Below are 21,348 nucleotides of genomic sequence, written 5' to 3' on the forward strand. Positions count from 1 at the left end.
GGATGAGCTCAAAAGGCTATAAACTACCATGGAAATAGGGGATGGCACTGATACCACCAATCTAGAGGAGGAGAACTATAGGGAGAAGTGGAAGGACACTATTAGGAAGGAGGATATCTTTTGGAAGCAAAGGTCTCACATTTCCTAGCTAAAGGAAGGTGATAGGAGTACATCTTTTTTCCACAGATCTTCTTTGAGAAAACAAATAAATAAAAATACCATTATCTCACTTGAGCAGGAAGGAGGAAGGACCCTAAAGGAGCAGGAGGAAATGGGAAGACATGTGGTGGAGTTCTTTACAAATGCTTACAAAAAAGAGGACAAGAGGATCAACAATTTAATTAGGAGAAGTATGCTCAATAACATCCCAATAGTGTTGGGGGTTGAGGAAAATGACAAGATAAAGGAGAAAGTCTTGGAAGAAGAAGTGAAGAATGTTGTTTTCTCTATGAAATCCTTAAAGGATCGAAGCCTGAATGACTTCTAGCTAGCCTTCTTCCAACACTTCTAGGAAGTGATAGAAAATGAACTAATTTGGGTCACCAAGGACATGATCAAAATAGGGAGGATGCTAAGAAGGATCAATAAAACCTTTATTGTCCTAGTGCCTAAGATCCAAACACCTAGAACTATAAGGGATTTTAGGTTAACCAGCCTCTACAATACCACTTATATAGTCTTCTCCAAGGTGCTGGTCAATAGGATTAAACCCTTTCTAGATATGGTTATTGAGAGACCTCAGAAGGGGTTTTTCCTAGGTCATCAAATTCTAGACATAGTGATTACCACTCATGAAATCATCCACTCTATGGAGAAAAGTCAAAGATTGGGTATGACCCTTAAACTTGATATATCTAAGGCCTATGACAGAGTCTATTGGACCTTCCTTTATGATGTACTAGAACAAGTGGGGCTCAGTGAGGAAAATGTGAATATCATAAAAACTACAGTGGAAACCACACAATTTGAGGTCCTACTTAAGGGGACCCCCTAGGGAAAGTTTGATGCTAGAAGAGGCCTGAGATAAGGTGACCCTTTATCCCCTTGCCTTTTCATTATGGTGGTTGAAGTGTTGGAAAGGTTAGTTAGCAGATTGGCTCTTTTGGGTGACATGAAAGGTATCCAACTAGCTACTTTATTGATGCTTGAGGTTATTCAAAAATTCATGGATGACACTTTCCTCTTTGAAGAATCCTCCATCTAGGAAGCTAGATCTTGGAAGACCTCCTCACTAATTAAGAGAACTGTTTAGGTCAACAAATTAACCTAGTAAAAAGTAAGATCTATTTTTTTAATACTCCTAAGGTTTTGCAAGTTAAGGTTAAAAATATTTTGGGATGCCAGTTAGAAGACACCTACCTTGGTCTTCCCTTGACTATCAAGGAGGTCTCTACCACTTTTTGGAACACTTTCCTAGAGAGAATGCAAAAAATGTTTACTGGGTGGAAGGGTAAATTACCTAGCAATGTGGAAAAACTACAACTCCTAGTGGCCACTCTATAGGGAATACCAATATACTGCCTCTCAATATTTAATATTAATCAGAATATGGTGGGAAAATTTTAAAGATTGCAAAGGAACTTACTTTGGTCTAGCATTAAAGAGAGAAACAAAAGGATCCTTGTCAACTAGGAAACTATGTGAAAACCCAAAGATAAAGCGGGGTTGGGAATAAAAAGAATTTCTAATATGAATAAGGCACTACTCACTAAAGTGGGGTGGAGACTGGTTAAAAATAAGACCAGTTAGGGAAGAATCATGAGGACTTAATACCTAGCCAACACTCACTTTATATATAACCTCCTTAACAATGATCTACTACATCCTAGAAAACAAGTCCCTTCTATAGAAAGGTGTGAGATAGCTAGTTGGGAATGGTAAAAGAATAAGATTCTAGGAGAACAACTAGATAGGGGGGAAGACACTCATCTATAAAAAATTTAGTAGCCTCTAAGAATTTTTGAAAAGATGGGTGGGTATGAAGGTAGAGGACTATATTGATGATCGAAGGAGATGGAAGTATTTATCCACTTTGGATATTCCTAACAGAGAGGACCCACTAATTAAAGAACTGGATGGTATGATCAACCACCATACACTTCCTCTACATGCCTAGTTGGATGAAGTAGTTTGGGACAGGAGGACTAATGGTTAGTTCTCAGTTAAGTCTACCTACCAACTTATTTTTGAGAAAGACCAGACCTTGATTCGCTAGAGTAAGATATGGAATAGCTAGTTATTTCCAAAAATCAATTTCTTCTACTCGATGGTCATGGATGGAAAGATCCTTACTACAAACAACCTCTGAAGGAGAGGTATATTGATTACTAACAAATGCTACCTCTGCAAGGAGGAAGAGGAATGTATTGTTTACCTCTTTTGGGAATACTCCTATACCTTAAGGGTCTAGTCCTACATATGGAATAAATTCCCATTGGTTTGGGTCATGAATAGAGGTATGGAATAATTCATAGAGAACTAAAGCTGCCCCTTCTACCACCCATGTCTTAGAGTCCTTTGGAATCTCCTCCCTCTACATGTTTTCTGGGGTGTTTGGAAGGAGAGAAATAACTAGGTCTTTTAGGAGGACGAAAGGGGTGAGCAGATGGTGGGAGAGATTTTGGGAAAGCTCATCATGAAGAATGTTATGGTGACTAATTTCAGAGTGCCATAGGAACCCCCAAGCAGGAAGGAGGAGGATATTGTGGGGAGATGGAATATTCTCCCTGACTTCCAAAAATTTGATAATTCAAAAATGGTAGCTAGAAAAAATACTTGTTGGTTCCCCACCACTAGGTCCACTATCAAACTCAACTTTAATTGTGCTCTATGGGGGGGAAGGTGAGAACTAGAGGTGTGCTACAAAATGAAAAGGGTGATGTGCTAGTTACCTACTTAGGACATTTGGACCAAGGAACTAATAACCTAGCAAAGGCCACTACCTTACTTTATGGGCTAAAATTTTTTGTGGAGTTAAATGTCGGAAGACTAACCATAGAAGGGGACTCTAAAATCATCATTGACTCTGTTAAAGGTTGTAATCAACCAGGTTCGACTCTGCATCACATCTTGGGTGACATATGGCATTACCTTGCAACCCTTGATCATTATAACTTACAACACACTTACAGGGAAGGAAATGCAATGGTAGATGCCTTGGTAGGATTGGGGTTTGATTTTGAGAACATTAAAAGTTGGAAGACTGATGAAATGTTACCTAACTATTTAAATTCCCTCATTGGTAGGGAAAAGACCCCTCTAAATTAGGTTTGATGACCTTCCAATTTTGGAGAAGAGGTAAATTTAGCAACATTTCTTCTCTTATGATAATTAAGATCACCTTGATTTTGACAAGACATTTTACAAGGATCGACTATGTCAATCACTTCATGAAAGGGCATGGAAAAAGGGAATGTAGTAAATAACACTGACTTTAAAATTAGTGCCATCATTGTTCAGTGTTATGGTAGGATTACAAAGAAAATTCACATTATTACTTAGGCTAGATCATTAAGGTGTTATATGTGGATTTTTTTTACTCCTTGTAATGATATTTTAAACTGGTTAGTAGATTCTAGAATTCACAATCTCATGAAGCATAAGAAAGAAAGCATCTTAATCATTGGTTACTACAATTTTAGCCCTACCTTGGTGATTTTATGGGTGCAAATGAGAATTACTAAGATTAAGGAAGGAGATATTATTGAGGAGTTTGTTTCCATGGGTGGGGACCTTAGTACATTGAAGTCCACAAAGATGGAGGATTTTTCCAAAAGGCAGGCCACATGGATATTGTTAAAGGAAGGAGGGTTTGTCCCCTACATGTAGGCCATGGCTGGCTACTATTAGAGTAAATTATTATTATTTACCCTTTTACTTAAGTTTACTTAGTTAAATGCATTTAGATATTATTTTTCATCTAAGAGTTATTGATGAGTTGTTGAAAACACAGGAGTTTTTTCCTATCTAATCATACTTACCCTCTCACCTTGATTGAGGATATCCCACCTTTTATGGATGTATGATTAGTTGTCACACTTATCTCCTTGCACTTTCTAGCTTGCTCTAGAAGTTTCCTTGAGGCCTTTATATTCAGGCTCTCTCATTGTAAATTCACATCATTCACATAAAATTTTTATTTTTCTTATTGTGAAATATATTTTCTCACTTTGTTGAATTGTTTCAAGCTCTTGCTCCTTTCTCCTTTAGTTTCTCTTCAACAAGCCATTTGCATGCAGGTGATCTTGGTGCATTGTGAAGTTTGCTTTCATCAACTTCTACATGGTATCAGAGCCTCACTACTACTTTTCAATTTGAAGGATTTTTGAAGCTACAATTCAGAGACACAAACCCTAGTTTTTTTGTGATTTTTTTCTTCAATCAAGAGGAAGTACATTTTTTTGGGGCAAATTTTTCAAAAAAAAAGTTTTGTATTTATAATTTTTTTGTCAAAATTTGCCTCAAATTTTTTTTCTTATGGTCATGTTTGGATGAGAACTAGCCTGTTTTGATGTGCCCTTTTGAGGTTCTTCAACATATGAATAAAACAGGCTAGTTCAAATAGCTTTCCCACCATTGAAGACTTCATGATGAAGTTCAAAAAGACTTCCTAATGAAGTTCAAATCTTTGCGCATAGTTTTGTAGGGATTTTGGAAAAGCAAAATAGATGATGAGTGTATATTTTTGATACTCTCAAAGTTGTGAGGAAAATTTGAGATCTTTCCTTCCACTTTCTACTCCACTATGGATACCTTGGGTACCATACATCAAATGCCTTCTTTTGAGAAATTTTGTGATCAGTTGACACAGGAATAGCCCAAGATCACTTAGATGGATTCACTTATAGGTTCACGGTCACAAGCATTGCTTGCCAAGGATACATAGGAGCAGAAGCTAAAGCAGATATCTGATTCCTCCTCTTAGCACACTATTGGTACATCCTCTTCTTCTAAGAAGATGGAGAAAAAGAAGACTAAGACTCCTACTTATTCCTATTATTAGAAAGGATCTCATGATGAGTCACATTGTTTTCAGAAGAGATTTGATGGCTATGAGAAATAGATTGTTGATTTGCAAGCCCTCCTTCAAAAGAGTACTATTTCCTCTCCATCCTCTTCTACCTCACAAGGGTCTTCTTTTCAAGCTTCTTCCACCTCTTCAACATCTACATTAGATCTTGGAAAGGGTCATGCATTATGGGCTTCTATTGCATCCCCTTCACAGGTCCCTTGGATACTAGACTTAGGTGCATCTCACCATATGACATCTTCTCAAGGTGTCTTCTCCACTATTAAGGCTTCTCCCATTCCTCATATTCTCATGGGGAATAACACTACCATACTTGTCTATGAGAAAGGTTCAATTTGCATCTAGGATGGTATATTAAATGATGTATTGTATGTTCCATCTCTATCTACAAACCTTCTCTCAATTTCTCAATTTACACACAGTGGATTAGGGAAGATAGTTGAGTTCACTATTGATTCAGTCTTCATTCAAGATCGTGCAACAAGAGGTCTTATTGCTACAAGGGCAGTTGATCCTTCCACTTGTCTCTACACCTTCTCACACTTTGGTCCACCATTTCCATTGTTAGAGCACACTTCTCTTTTGTAGGAGCATTATGTGGTGCAATCAAGATAATTGAGCCTTTTTATTGTTCCTAAGATCCCTAGTTTGACTTCCACGCCACATCCAATTGAGATCTTTTCTCTTCAGTAGGATTCTTCTTCTACTCTGCTTGATCCTCTAGCTCCATTCATCAAGTCTCCAGGTGCACCTTTTGCAGATTCTATAGTGGAAATTCATGACAATGTCATCACACCTACCTTGGGGATTCCCTTTTAGGAACCTCATATTTTCTCCTTTGAGCATCAGCTTGGCCCTCCATTTTTCACTCTCATTCAAGGGTTCTCTTGTTTTGTTCCCTTGTTTCCTCTACATTGGAGTTTCATTGGTTCTATTCTTTCTCCAGGGGCTCCATTGTTCTTGGGGGGCTAGTTGCACTTATGGTTTTGAGAGAGTCTCTTGAAACATTTTTGGTGGAAGTTGTCCTTGGGGGATCTTGTTGAGGCCTCCTTTCCTTCATGTTTTTTTCAGCATGTTTGTACTTACCTCTTTTTGGGGAGGGTTTTTCTCATGAGGTTTTCCTCTTTCCCTATTTTCAGAAGTTGCATTTCTTTACATTGTGAGCTTAAGGCATTCCCCTAAGTTGCACTTAAAGGGGGGTGTTAGAGTAAATAATTATTCTTTACCCTTTTACTTAAGTTTACTTAGTTAAATGCATTTAGATATTAGTTGTCATCTAGGAGTTTTTGATGAGTTGTTGACAACATGAGAGTTTGTTCCTATCTAGTCATACTTATCCTCTCACCTTGATCAAGGATATCCCAGCTTTTGTGGACATATGCTTTGTTGTCACACTTATCTCCTTGCACTTTCTAGCTTACTCTAGAAGCTTCCTTGAGGCCTTTATATTCGGGCTCTCTCATTGTAAATTCACACCATTCACATAGCAATTTCATTTTTGTTATTGTGAAATATCTTTTCTCACTTTTTTGAATTGCTTCAAGCTCTTGCTCCTTTCTCGTTTGGTTTCTCTTCAGCAAGCCATTTGCATGCAGGTGATCTTGGCGCATTGTAAAGTTGGCTTTCATCAACTTCTACAACTATGACGAGGATTTTTTGCAACAAATTATTTGCAGCTGGAAGGATAGGTGGCTGACTATGAATGAAATTATGTTTTAGATTAAGGTAAAAATAGGTTTTGAAGGGACCCTGAAACCCTTTCATATCCTCAAAAAGGAAAAAGCAAGATAACCATCACGAAAAGAGTCCTTAAACCTACTAGAAGTAGCACCAAAATTAGGTTTTATAGGGACCTAAAACCACTTACATAGTCCAAATAAAGTACCCAAGTTTTACAAGGACCTGAAACCTCCAATACAATTTTAAACTAAAAACTAGAAAACAGGACCAAACATAGGAACCATATCTAACAACCAGCAAAAAGGACCTAAATAGGAAACCAACCAGAAAAGAAGACCCATAGAAACTATTATAGTTTCATGATCATCTTAACTGCCTCCTTACCAATCATAGATGTATCCTGGATGGAGTTAGTGGCTGAAGAAGTAGCAACAATCAAGGCTTTCTTCCTCAAACTCTATCTTGTCCTCTTGCTAGGACCCTCCAAAGATATGGTTCCTTCATTTGTTCTTTTTCCCAAGCTCACCGGAGTAGCACAAATTCTTGAAGTAACCTACTCCATTTTTGTTCCACTTTCCTTGATAAGCATTCTAAGATTCTGCTCATAATCCTTAATTTTTTTTGGGATGTCTCCCATTTGTACCCACTAGTACATTTGACCCCATTTTTTGACCAAAATTTTTGACCATCTATTAGAATATTTTAAATTGATTAGAATATAGAAGGAAAAGTATGTTTTTTTAAAAGTCCATGCCCGTCTTGGTCAAAATTTTGACAAACACAAGCTTAAAATGTAAAAAAAAAAAAGTTTCCCATTTCATTGTTATGTTTTGTTCGTGCAGGAGCTACACAAGCATTCACTTTGGTTTAGAAATGAGGGCTAAAATTCCTCCCATGACACACAAAAAGTCCCCCATGCTTGCGGGGAACAAAGAGAACGAGGGCAATAGGATCAATGGTGGGAGCACAGAGGTGCTTCCTATCTTTGCAATGCAAAGGTGAGGGCAAGCTGCAACTCCCCCTTCAACAACGAGCAATGGCAGAGGACAAAGGCTTCTTAATGATCACAAGGAAGGCCATGATGGCCTATGTGGAAGATCTCAAGAAATTGGACTTTGTCTGCCAATGGTTGGATCACCCAGGCCCACGTCAAGTGCTGCTCTCCAAAGAGTTGATATCTCTCCAAAAGGTACATTTGAATTGTTGTTATGCAATCCCTTCTCAAAAATTGCTTGAGAAAGTCAAAAATTATCATTCTGCAACTCCTGCAACTAGATATAAAGGAAGGTACCAAGATTCCATTCCTACACATGTATTAGTGGGAAGAGAAGATGCATTTTTTACCCCTCCCACAATTGGAAATGGGTGTGATAGCACTTCTATGCCTACCATATTGAGGAAAGGAGAAGATTTTACCCCTACTTCCAATCCAGATGGAAAAGGGAGAGCTACTCCTACAACTAGATTCAAAGGAAGGTACCAAGATTTTGCCCCTACACATGTATCAGTGGGAAGAGAAAATGCAGTTTTAATCCCTCCCACAATTGGAAATAGGTGCGATTTCACTCCTTCTCCCACCATATTGAGGTAACGAGGAGATTTTACCCTTGTGATTTGGCATCTTACCTAGGTTTAGAAACTGTAGCAAATGTCTAGCCGATTATCATATTCAAGGAATATGTTAATTATAGATTTCATTTGAATGTTGAAGATCATTGTATTGCATTTCAGGGTTAATGAAGAATGTTGCCAGCATGGTATATAGAGTTCTCATCTATGAAATGCATTGATGATTTCAAGACCATTGGTTATGTGTTTGTGATATTGTCATGGGGGAGTTATTTCATTTTGACTCTACTTGCCGATAAGGGATTTGTCTGATCTTTTTTCTTGTGCAAATTTTGGAAAGGCCCAAATGCATAAATCTGATTTTTTTTTTACTTTTAGGCATGGGCTTGAGTATTGTTTTACTTCTCGACTCTTCTTAATACTAATAATTTGTAATCAGAGTAGTTCAATTTTGAAGTAATTCTTAACTGAAATACCATCTTTCCCATGTCTAAAAATTGCATTTCCAAGTGAGGGTTGCTCCTTGGATATGACTACAACAAATGACTAATTTTCTATTTTGAACTCCTCTTCCATTAACTCTTCATCAAACAAGTAAGATTTCAGGTTCCCTTCACGTTGCTTGAAAACATTGTATACCAAGTTATAAGTAGTTGTAGAAATAATATGTATTTGGTTTTGAATAGCCATTAACAAAGATATGATAGGCTAGGAAATAACATCCCTTTCAGCAATAATTGAAGCTAGAATGATCCTCATGTAATCATGAATGTATTTCTCATGATCCTCCTGATAGCAATGATGAAATTATGAAATAGCTGATGTCACCTAACAAATAAAAACTTTTGACAATCAATTGAAAGATCTCCCTTATTTTATCATCCTTCTCAGGAACCCATGGAGTTGTAGTTCTTATAAACTCACTCATGTAGTGAGTAAAAACAAGTCCCACCTTCTTATCTTTGTGATTTAGCAACCTATGCTCACCCAAGAAGGTCACTATTGGAACCATTGCTCTTTGAATCACTTTGGAAGGTGGTTGATCCACTGTATGCAAATAGTTCACTAGATCCACCACTGATGTAAATAAAACATCTTTTGACAAAGACATGTCACCAAGGTTATCTCCTATAGTAGAGAGCTCTTTACTCCACTTTCTATCATTTGCTAAACTTGTAAAATGATTCATCTTAGTATTTGTTCTTTTTTCTTCTTTCATTAACCCTTCTTCAAGGCTAACTTTTGATTCTTCTTTCATTATTCTTTTGATGTAGTGCATCAAGTTCATTTACGATGCCTCAAGATTATGACCACACTTAAGAATTCGTCAAAGGGAATTTGTTTCTTAAACCCCTCTTGCTTGCTTTTTGGTACTCTTCAAAGATTTGAATAGCTTCATATTTGTAACTTCTCTTTTCATTTGTCTTTGGTTTTAACATTTTAATTTTAGACTCTAATGTACTCTTCAATGCTTCAAGTCCCATTATCTTGGGTTCTTTCTCTTTCAAGAATGAGTCTTTTGATTTTGATTAAGTGCCTGATTCAAGATCCATTTCCTTTCTCCTTTTTCTTATGTAGTGCAATGGTACCTATCAAAAATTTCAGTAGCCTTGACCTTCTCCGGTTCATTTGTGTACTCATCAAAGATTGCGATGACCTCATGCACAGGTATAGTATTACCTGACAAACATAAATATTTGGCAAAAGTTAAAAGATTTTTCATCTTTTGATATTTTCTATACCATCCAAAAATTTTAGAGGCTTCTATTTCATTATCCTATTCTTCCATTTCTATAATCATCCTTAAAATCCTAGATTGGTAGGATTTTGTCTTACGTACCACTGTAAAGACCTTAAGGTCTGTATGATCTGAACTTTGTTTTTCTAAACTATTTAAAGCTCAAAATAAATAACTATACATAGCATCAATTCAAGAAAATAAATAGTCAATTATGCTTATGTAGTCTCAAAGCATCCCATTTTTAGCCAACATCTATAAATTTAAGAATATATTTACTCTTGAAATTGATATAGAATTTCTTTACAATGCTAATTTAAGCTTTCAAATTACACAAAACTCAATAGAGAGAGTTTGAATAGTAATGCACAATAGATGAGAACTCTCAAGGGTCTTATCCCAAGACCATGTAGAGCTCAAACAACAACATACAATAGAAAAGATGATCTCCTGGAGTTTCGTCCCAATATCCAAATTGTGCATAGATAATAAAAAATAAAACAAAATAAAATAAAGAATAATTATAACTTTTTTCAAGAAGACAAAATTTCATAGTTGGCAACAATTTGTTGTTTCCTTCTCAGAGACATCTGTCACTACAAGACAAAACTGGGCTTCTTCAAGAAGTTAGTGGTTTGTACTAGAAGATTCAAGACTAAAATTTGTTTCTTTACTTCCTACACCAGATAAGACCACATGGTTGGCAACAATCTAATCTTTTCCTACTTTTTCTAGAAGGAGATGAAACTTCATAGTTGGCAACCAACACTTCCATCTAGGCTAGGTGCTTGCCAGCATTGCCATCAAGGCCAAGTGGACTGAACTTTATGGGTTCATCACATACAAGTTTGAACACACAATCTAAATGTGAAGCTTCTTAGTTCCAACTCTACAAGTTTGTCAAGCTTGGCTGACTTGGCCGAGTTTGGGTCCTAGTAGAGCCAACCTGACTCTACACTAACAAAGTTTAGAGCAGATTTTGTGAGTATTAGAATGTTGGGATTTAATAAATAGTTATAAGAAGGTATTAATGGTCGTGGATGAACTACCCAACAAATAGCATTTTCATTGTCATATTGTGGTGAGCATTCATATTTGTAAACAAATTAGGCACCAAGATTAGTAGGAATGGTCATGAGGGAGTTCCATTGTTTAGCATGCTCCAACAAAAATACTTTTTGGATGGTTGGACTCTCAAGAAGACTTGGTTTACCTTATGGTGCTGATTGATACTATGTGGTGTTTATTTTTTTCCATTTTAATTCCACTACATCACTGATATGATCATATCTTGATGCAGTCAATGACAAGTAGAACATTCAACCTCACAAGAGATGGTCTCTTGTGAATCATTCCGTGTGAAAAGATGCATCATATAGATTGATTTCATTCAATAAACATGTAGTTGATTCCCAAAAAAGTGACATCTATATCTTTCAAAAGTTATGGTACTAAATTTTGGTCTCGATCTGGCACAATGAGCTATTTTACATTCCTCCTATGACCTTATTCTAAATCTCTCTAGGATAGATGTTTATTATTAAATCCATTCTCTACTTTGCATGTTATATAGCAGCTTGAGGTGTCCTTTATTGCTTGCATTGTGGTAATAGCCAGTGTTTGTTTGTAGAAAAAGGGTGAAGTTGAATTCCTTTTTCTAAAGAGATGAGCTACTTACTACAAACTCTCATGAGGAAACAAGAAGTTGACAAGCACATTAAGGATACATTGGACAAAGTTCTAGTTATACATTTTGGAAGGGCCACAGATATTGTTTGCATGTAGCTTGATGAAAGTGTAATGTTTCCTCTCTAATGCCTACCCTATTTTTTAATTATAAGGAGTTTTTGATGGATTGTGGACTTGTTGAAATTAATTTTATTATTTTCTATACAAGCTCATTGTGTCTATAGCTTGCAAAGTGTGCATGTGAAGTGTCAAAGTTTGCATGAATAGCTTTAGTGGATGTGGATGCTGAGGAAATCCAAGTTTATATCAAGTATTTTGACATTACTTTGATACTTGCTACAATCTTCTTCTTTAATGCACAACACATGAAGATGGATTCTTGGTATTTCATACATCCTATTTGAAATCAATTTTGAAATCAAGTAAGAATTATAATAAAATTATGTTGCACATGTTGGTGGGAATAAATTTTATATTTTGGACTGAAAAACATATTTATTATCAGTAATTGCACTGTAAACTTTAGAATTCTACTATGGGTGAATCTCATTATAAAATGTAGCTACAGCCTGGTTATTCAATTCATTAATATAAGTATTGACTGTGAGGTACACGGGAGCTATGTAAGTATACCCTCTGCCATGCTTTCTTTGTCTAGTTTCTCTTCAAGCTAGGTAGGCATTGTTTTATTAAAATTTTAAAATGAGCTGATTTTTATTAGAATAGAAATTTGGAGTGATGTAATTGAAGTATCCAATGGTTGTTATCTTTGTCACATATAATAGAAATTGCATCAATTTTTTCTAAATGGGAAATATGCTTTGACATGGAGGGAACAACCAACTATGCATAATGTTTAGCTAACAAATTTTTCAGACCCCGAATGTTTGCACACTTTGTAGGATTTTTAATGTTTAATACCATTTAGAACACAAGTCAGCTTGTGTAAGATACGTGAAGTCAATACACCAAAATAGTAGCTTTTTAAATTTACTATGGAAGTTCATAAGAAACTAAACATCATTAGAAAATATCTAATTGTAAGTTACTGAATAAATGGTTCTAAGCATAGTTTAAAAAATTTATGTGGAGATGAAGTGGATTTTAAATGCCCGTGTTGGTGTGTATGGAAGATAAGCTACTCATGATATTCAACATTCTCAATTGTTGAAGTCACCACCATAGATATTGTAGGCACATTATTAAATAACACATCGATATGTTAGGATTCTGATTTTGCCCTTCTATTTACTTTTGAAGTTTATGATTTTTGGACCATTCCTTAATCTTGTGCCCAAACACTACGTACTCTCAGGCATTGCCTTCATAGCTAACTATTCTAATGATGTGCTCTATAAAGTGGCCACTTTTATGTGTTCTACCAAATATTTGGTGCCTCTTGTAGCTACTTTATCTAGAAATTTTAATTGAGAGTGTGAGAATTGGGGATAGAATTTAAAAAAAATTCATGGTCAAATTAGTGAACAATAAATGGATTTGATGGGGCTTTCATTGTCTGGTAGAATGTAGGGACGGGCTCGTGGGCTGCAGAGGGTGAGAAGTCCTTCAGTTGGAGTGGTCGAAGGAGGGTAACATTCATTTCCCAGCCATACGCTGTAGAGAAACATGGACATGGATGGGCTAGGAAGAAAATTGGGCCTTGTAGAAGACAACAAGGTTATTGAGAAAGTTGAGGAGTTGAGACATGTGCATTTTAATTCTTCCACTTTTGGTGTGGTATGTTTACCTAAGCAATGCGTCAAATTTAGTGCAATTTTTATCATCTGGAATGCAATTTATTGGGAATATTCATCATTGAGTCCTTTTTAAACCCCTTTTCATCCACAAGGCAAGGTCTGCAAATAAGTTCTTTGCTTTGAACTTTTTGCTACAAAGTAATTTTTCTTGAACCTTATTCAGATGGGTTCATTTGATTTTACATTGAAAAGGATTGGGTCATTTCTCAAATTTATAGCATAATCCTTACAACAAAGATCATGCCACATTGCAACAATGAGATAATATAACATTGGGTCGAATCTTAGTCGAATCTTATTAATGTCATCTATCCTTGCCATTACACTGCATTCCTCAGGACTGGATCTATGTTGCCCAGGAAGAAATAATTTAACAAGAGGAGAAATTATTCCTTGAACATTAGATGATTCCCATTGCTTACCCTTCATGGATTTCCAGTTCTCATTCTTTATGATTTTATTAGAAAAATTACAACAATGACATTCAATTTGCAATGATTGAATGCATTGTTTGTACATATTATAAGTTCCCTTTGATAGACAGAAGGCCATTAGGCTAAGTGGCATGTCTGAGAAGGCATATACCAGATCCTTGAATGCAAAATGTAGTTGCAATTCTTTGTCTATTTTCTATTTTGACATTAATGGATTATATTAAAAAATGATGATGAGTTTGCACTTTTAATTTTCCTTGCAGGCCAAAGCTGGACATCCGAGAACTTGGAATCCAGTTTGGATGTCTTAGATTGATTGGGTCTGCCCAAAGAGTCTTGTCTTTGTAAGTTCCATTTTCCTTGACTCAATTTTCATCTCTCAAATGGTCTGTTTACTTAAACTTCGAACCTTTTGTAACTTACTGGTCAAATATTTATATAGTGCTCTATGGAACTTGAGAAACCAGGTTTCCTTAGTTCAGATTTCAAGACCCAAATGGTTTGTTTTCTTGGATTTCCAATCTTTTGAAATTTATGGCTCAAAGGCTTATAGTATGCTCCATGGTTGGGGAAATTATTAAGGTGGCTATAATGATTTCATCAGAGTAAGGCCTAACAGCATACCAAATGAAATCCTATGCTCTTATACTTTGACCTTGAGCTCTCTGATAAGTGTGGGGTTAGAATATGATCCCTGAGTCTTGTCAGCCCAAAATCATGATTGAATATGCAATTCTAATATTAACCTTATATAGATACAAAGAAAGATTAATTGCTGCTGTACCAGAGTCCCAGAGATCAAGTGTTGATTTTGGTCATCCAGTGTTCACTGCAGTAGCTTTTTACCTATGTGCAAGAAGAAATAAGGTTTGTTTCTACTTGCATATTTCAAGCTTGTTATTAGGCCAATAATAATCCTTTGATTCTGTATTCAATATGAATGAAGGATATAACCTAGGAGCAATTTTTTTCTCTTTTTTCTTTTTCTTTTGGGTGAACAACTTAAACAAAATTCAAACCCTTACTCTTGTGTTGTTTTTTATCATCACACATATGACAATGCTACAGTAATGGCCTCAAGTTAGTCTTCTCTAAACTTTGGTTTCTTGTTTATCCATATACCCACCCTAAGTTTTGGAACTTGCTATACAAAAAATTAACTTATTTATCTGGATGTAGTTAAAAGTTGATAGGATGAAACTGATCGAGATATGTAGTACATCAGACTTTGAGTTTTCAAATGTGAGTGTTCTTTTTGGGTGCATAGAAATCTTGAAGGTTTTGTAATATTATTCACATTATCAATTTGCAGATGCTAACTAAATCAAACAAGGAAACCCTCTCGATGATTTATGTTTGTTCTTAACTGCACACACACACACACACACACACACACACACACACACACACACACACACACACACACATTTCTAATTGTTTGGGCTAGGTTGCAACATCTATGAATGATCTCTATTTTGATGTTGTGGGGATTGCCAAAGAAAAGAAGGATCCAAAATCTATGAAAAATAATAGAGGTGTGTTTTCTTTAGAGACTATTTTTTTTATGTGATGACATTGATTTTTTAACCTTTGCATATTTTTTATATGGCACGTTCTTTTCATTAATTATGGTCAAGTTTAGACTAGGTTCATTCTTGTTACTTAATAAATACATTCTTATATTTTTGTGCTTACTTGGTGCTAAAAAGTTTGAAAGATTATTCCAAGCTTGTTTACATTGTTGTGATTGTGGCCTTTACAAATTTCTCCTATATAAAATTCATATGGGCTAGCATATCTCAGATCCTTATTGTTGAAGATTTCAAAGTGCATTGTACTCTTATGTCTTAAATTGGTTTGACAGACCAGCTCCATATTCATTTTTCTGTTCTTTACATGGTTGAATTTATTTTCAAACCATCTTTAACTGTTTCTTAGGTTCACATTGATTTAGTATGGAAAATTGGAACAAAAGCTTGGCCTAAATTCTAGTTGTTATGATTGTTGTAGGCAACTAAGTGTATTGGGTTTGTATGGATAGAAATTTTGAATGCATTGCCAAGCAAGATAATACATGAAGATGAGGTAGAATTTGACAATAGTGGCGAATCAATTGATGATGAATATGAACTTGAGGTAACTCGGTTCATATATTATACCTAAAAGTTTATGAAGTTATTTTTATGTATTTGATGTTATCCAATGTGGATAGACATGCAATGCAATTCTCATATAATAATTAATAACTAAGGATGTAAAATCAACTTAGTTGTATTGTTTTATGTGAAAGAATGTGTTTCTTAGTTAAGCATTGGTACTTGAGTGTTTCTTTTATTGATGATTGGAAGCACAACCTTATATTTTTGCATGGTTGAAGGATGTTGTAGTTAAACATAATAATATTTTATTGTAACTATAGTAATATTCCATTTGCATGGTAGTGAAATGGTGTAGGAAAAGTGTAAGTGGAATTCAAATATTCACATCCAATTAAAACATAAGGCAAAAACTTGGGGGTTAGCTAAACAAAACACTAGCTCTTATAAAAAAGCTACATTATGTTCTGAGAGCTTAAGAGAGCTGATCTGACTGCAGTGTTTGTATCCCTTGCCTAGTTTGCTAGTTTAAATTGCAATCTGGATCACTATGAGATTTTCATATGTTGCCTTTATTGTGAAAACCTTTCTCTTGGATGGTTTAGCCTTTTCGAAGATGACACCAAAATAGTTTGGTTCAATAGTTGATGTTGAAATAGTTAAACTTAGAGCTCTATACAATGACATTGCCACAAAAATCCAAGGAAGTTTGTTTCAAATGTCCTTTGTAAGCTAAAAGTTCTAAGCCTCCATTAGATGTTAACCTTACTCTTGATTTGGATTATGTGAATACAAGAAAAAGAGATGGCAGAATTGTCGAGAATAGGATTGGCTGGATTGGCTGGATTGGTTGTGCTCAGACCCGTCATGGACCCGGGCTCGAATCTAGACTCGGGCTTGAATCTAGACTTGGATAAATCTAGATCTAGACCTGAGCTCTAGGGTCTGAACCTAGTAACTTAGTAAATGAACAATCTTTGAGTTGGTAGCTTTGTCTTGTGTCAAAGTCACATTTTTCTATGAAGTTTTCCTCCAGTGTAGGTTTGTTGTATAAGAGTAGAAACTGCAATATGTTTTTCATTAACCAATTATCTTGACAACATTACATTTTTTGTTTCTAAATACTGTTACCTTGTAGGAAAATATGTTTTTTTCTCTTTTATCTAGAGATTTTCAATCAAGCATTTATGAACTCTTTTTACCCTATTTTCTACCTTTTTCCTCATGTTGATCAAATGGTATAGCTATTCTTAAATGATACACCTTTTTAGGGAAGTGATGCTTGAAAAACAATGGGTGGGACAATAGGTGGATAGATCTATATGTGTTTGGTTTCGGGAACAAGTTTTTCCGGTGAGAGATTCTTTCAAGGTATGTGTCTTCTATCATAATATTAATCATGAAAAGTTAAATGGTTCTCTCTATTTTTTATCATATACATGAATTTTAGAAAGCCCTCACACAACAAGTAGCAGAAATTGGTCTTTTGAATAGTAATAGGGCTCCAGACGCAGGTCTGCTATTATTTTTAAACAATCATTCTCTAATGATATCCTGCCACTCAGGTTCACTTCATTCTCATGTTGTAACTACTCCAAGAAAGTATATTGCACCTACAAAGTCTCACACAATTCGAAATAATTCTTGCTGATTAAGCTTAATGTGATGGCTTCATCGAATTATCTAGGAACACTTTTGCGAATGATATTTCTATGATTTGTTTTGCCTTTGCTGCCCCAAATATTTGCCTTCTCACTTAGAAACCTTTGATTAGCAACATCAATGGTGTGCCCAGCTTCTGAGTTTCAACATTGATCTTCCATGCCAAAGGAAAAAATCATGAACAAGATTCTCTTAGAAAGAAAAGATCAGGGCTGAATCAAGACACCCACTATTGAAAGGAGCTGCACCCAACTCACAATAGTAATTCCACAAATTGAAACATATAGCGTTTGGCTACTTAAAGTAATTAACACTTCTAATATGAATGAAAATATATTTCTCAGCCATGAACAACTCGAGAACCTATATTTGATATCTTCACAAAATGTTGGAAGTCTCCAACAACTTATAATATATCACAGAAAGGTATTATTACTCTTTACCAGGTGATTACACATAAGAAAACTCTTGTCTCAACATAAGTCATCTGAAAAATATAAATCGTTCATGATGACATTGCTTCTCCCACATGGTAATTGTGAATATGGGATGCATTTCAAGTATAATCAGGAAACCTGATTTAAGTCTCAGTTGGAAATACATGTCATTCCAACAACAGAGCCAATAATATATTGCAATCATCAGATATTATATTTTTTAATGTTCACACTTTGCAAATATAATTACTTTCCACTACAACCATTAAATCCAATAAAATTTACCATGGCAAATATAAAATATTTCCCTTCAGAAGGTATCGAAAATCACTTGCCCAACATGGGTGTATATTATTGCAATTATATTCTAAAGTAGACAGTGAAGCACGCTGGTGAATTTTGAATGAATCCACTTTGATGATAAAATGGGTCTCTATCCAATCCTTAGAGAAATCCTAAAGGGTTTGTATCCTCAAGTTTCAGAATTGAAAGAAAGATGCTCTCAAACTTTTCCAAGAGAAAAAATTTACCAAACTAAGCAAGCTGAATGAGTCTCTCATTCTTCTTCTATAACTAACTATAGAGACACTTAGTCTTCCCTCTGGTGGTCTCTTCAATTTCCTTTCTTGTGTCTTTTAATTTCTCCTATTTTATTTGATTTAGATGCAGGGAAATAATAATAAAGTGACTTAATTAACTTTACATTTAACTCATGTGGAAGTCACTTACAATATTTCACTAAATTAATCAAATGATATTATCCTTATGATTTACTTTTGACAGATAATATTTAACTAAATGAACTATTGACTTTCATGACTTTATTAAATATTAATATTTCAAGGTAGCATTAGAAGGGAACATTACATTTTCTACCTAGCATAGCCAAGTTGGGGTTTGGAATGGCAACCCCTAGCAGGTTCATGTGGGGTCTAGGTGCCTCCACAACCAAGCCAAATTAAGGTCTTTAAGACCACATTTCTTCCTGGCCCATTCCATTTTTCATAATTAATTATCTTTAACCAAGCCCCAAACTCTTAAAAAGATGTGGCCTTGAAGCTGTAATAACCCTTGTTTGTTTTTTGAATTTTCCCAATTTGCCTCAGAAATTTTCTATCAAATACTATCTCTTTTCAAATGTAACATCTATTCAGTTAGATCGCAATATCTCAAGTCTTAGAAGACAAATATTTACACTCTTCTAGTTGTTGCTGGATTTTATTTCTCCCATATTATTCTGATAGCTAACTAGCATGTGCTTCACATAATATGGTCTTCCTCGTGGTAGCTCGAGGATAGCACAATTTCTTTTCTTTGGAATAAAATTGATCATGCATCATGAAGTCCAAATGGGAACTCATAATGCCTATATTTGATTCTTTACAAGGATTATTAGTGGCTCGAAGGGCTGGATTTTAGTGTAATACATCCTTGAGATGCTTCAAACCTACCACCTCATTAGTCATAGTTGTACATGAAATCATTTGAGAACCAGAGCACTAGTAACCACATTTATCTTCCCTACCTTGTACTTGATTACAAATGTGAAAGTCCACAAATAACTAGACCATTTAATATGGGGAGCATGTAGTTGTTCTTGAGTTTGCAAGCATTGTAAAGCTTGATTATCCATATTTAATGTGAATATAAATGTATATTGATGCCTGAAAGCTGGATTTGTTGGCCTCGCCTACAAATGATTGATATAGCTTATGTTCATTGGGTTCTTTGTTAGGAGGATGTCACTTGGAAATGTTCAATATTTGGATCTATATTGTGTGGTCCTCTCATGGGATTTAAGTTGAAATGTGTTTTTTAGAAATTAACAAAAGCTTTAGGTTGATCACTTTATAATAGTCAATCATAGATGTTCTTAGTTATCGCCCTTATTATGTCCACAAATTTTTTATTGCTTGGACAAAGGATTTTTTGGTCTTTGACCTGTAAGCATGAAATGCCAATTTTGACTTGAATTTTTACACCAACCACTAGTATATAGGCCATTCCTATCTACAATGCCACCTCTTTTGGTTATGTGGTGTAGGTCGAAGTGGATAAATTTTAATTACCTTGTTCTTATTGCCAAGTTTGCATGGAGCTTTATATTTCATAGGATCTCAAAGACTTCAATAATATGTAAATTGATGGTAGATACCATATTAGAGGTCTTTGGATATCCATATTATGTGGCAATGAACTCATAGCTTAATTGTATATTTTCTCAACTTAAAGCAGTCTCCGTCCACAAGGTTTCACAACTCTCAATGCAAGTTGTTGATCCTTATGTTGCTAAAGGGCTCAAATCAAAGCCAAACATAATCGGTTGAAGATGGTGGTATAATCTCTGGTGAAGTTTTTGAAGCCATGCAAACTTGATGTTTTGTGCAACATCAAGGAAATTTAGGAGTCAAATTTTGACCATATAGAACTTCTTAGTGTTATATGTGCTTTTGTGCAACAACATGAAAAAAATGTTTTCAAAATTTAGGGAACCCTCTTAGGCTTAGATGTTTCAAAGTAAACTAGTATAAGTAATGCATGTCTTAAATTTTTTGAATTACCAATTCTTAGGTTCCAAAATCTCCACATATTTCTGTTCATCTTATTTCACTCATTATTAAATAGACAAAACATGAATTTTTAGCATCTGTACATGAAAGATTTTGTCATTTGTTGAAAGTCCAATAGTTTGATGGTCCAATGTGCTAGAAAAACAAAATATTGTGAACTTCTATTTTAGGATTCATTGGTTTGTAAATGATAAATTCATAGATTAGAAAAGATTTATTGGGGGCAAGTGTAAATATAGCCTCAAAATGTTTTCACCAATTTTAGTCAACCAGCACAATTTTACATGTGCCCAGTGATTGTAAGTGAAGTCTTTTGAACATTACAATATCAAAATTTTATTGCATATAGAAATAAAATAGTGAGGCTATAATATATTTTTGACAAAATGCTTGTTAGCTGGATAGATAGTGGCCCTAGAACCCTTCGTGCAGGCTGTAAATAGAAGGAACCTCTCTAGATTGTTTTTGAAGTGTCAGGAATGATTAATCATTTGTCTTATTTGAGAGTTTCCTCATAGAAGACAATTGATGGACATTGGCATCGAATAAAGCTGGTGGGCAAGGGCTTACAGTTAAAAGAGTGTGAACATATCATTATAAACAATTTAGAATTTGAAGGTGGCCGAGGGCCTAATGTTGATGGAATTCAAATAAAGCCAAATTCATGGCATATATGGATAGATCGTT

The 21,348-nt window shown here is 35.2% G+C and overlaps 1 protein-coding gene across 1 annotated transcript in view; it reads left to right on the plus strand.

Moving 5' to 3' along the window:
* Positions 1–7,745: 7,745 nt before the first annotated feature.
* LOC149552636 (uncharacterized) overlaps positions 7,746–21,348 on the plus strand; it is a 146,263-nt gene continuing 132,660 nt past the window's right edge. The window contains exons 1-9 of the mRNA XM_089790220.1: positions 7,746–7,898; positions 13,229–13,382; positions 13,990–14,067; positions 14,135–14,240; positions 14,652–14,763; positions 15,076–15,138; positions 15,344–15,431; positions 15,938–16,032; positions 17,443–17,506. Of these exons, the coding sequence (XP_089646346.1) occupies positions 7,746–7,898; positions 13,229–13,382; positions 13,990–14,067; positions 14,135–14,240; positions 14,652–14,763; positions 15,076–15,138; positions 15,344–15,431; positions 15,938–16,032; positions 17,443–17,506 (913 nt within the window). The remainder of the gene's footprint in view (positions 7,899–13,228; positions 13,383–13,989; positions 14,068–14,134; positions 14,241–14,651; positions 14,764–15,075; positions 15,139–15,343; positions 15,432–15,937; positions 16,033–17,442; positions 17,507–21,348) is intronic.

Source organism: Cupressus sempervirens, chromosome 6, assembly GCF_028749045.1.
Source record: "Cupressus sempervirens isolate cs-2001-9-10 chromosome 6, ASM2874904v1, whole genome shotgun sequence".
NCBI lineage: Eukaryota > Viridiplantae > Streptophyta > Pinopsida > Cupressales > Cupressaceae > Cupressus > Cupressus sempervirens.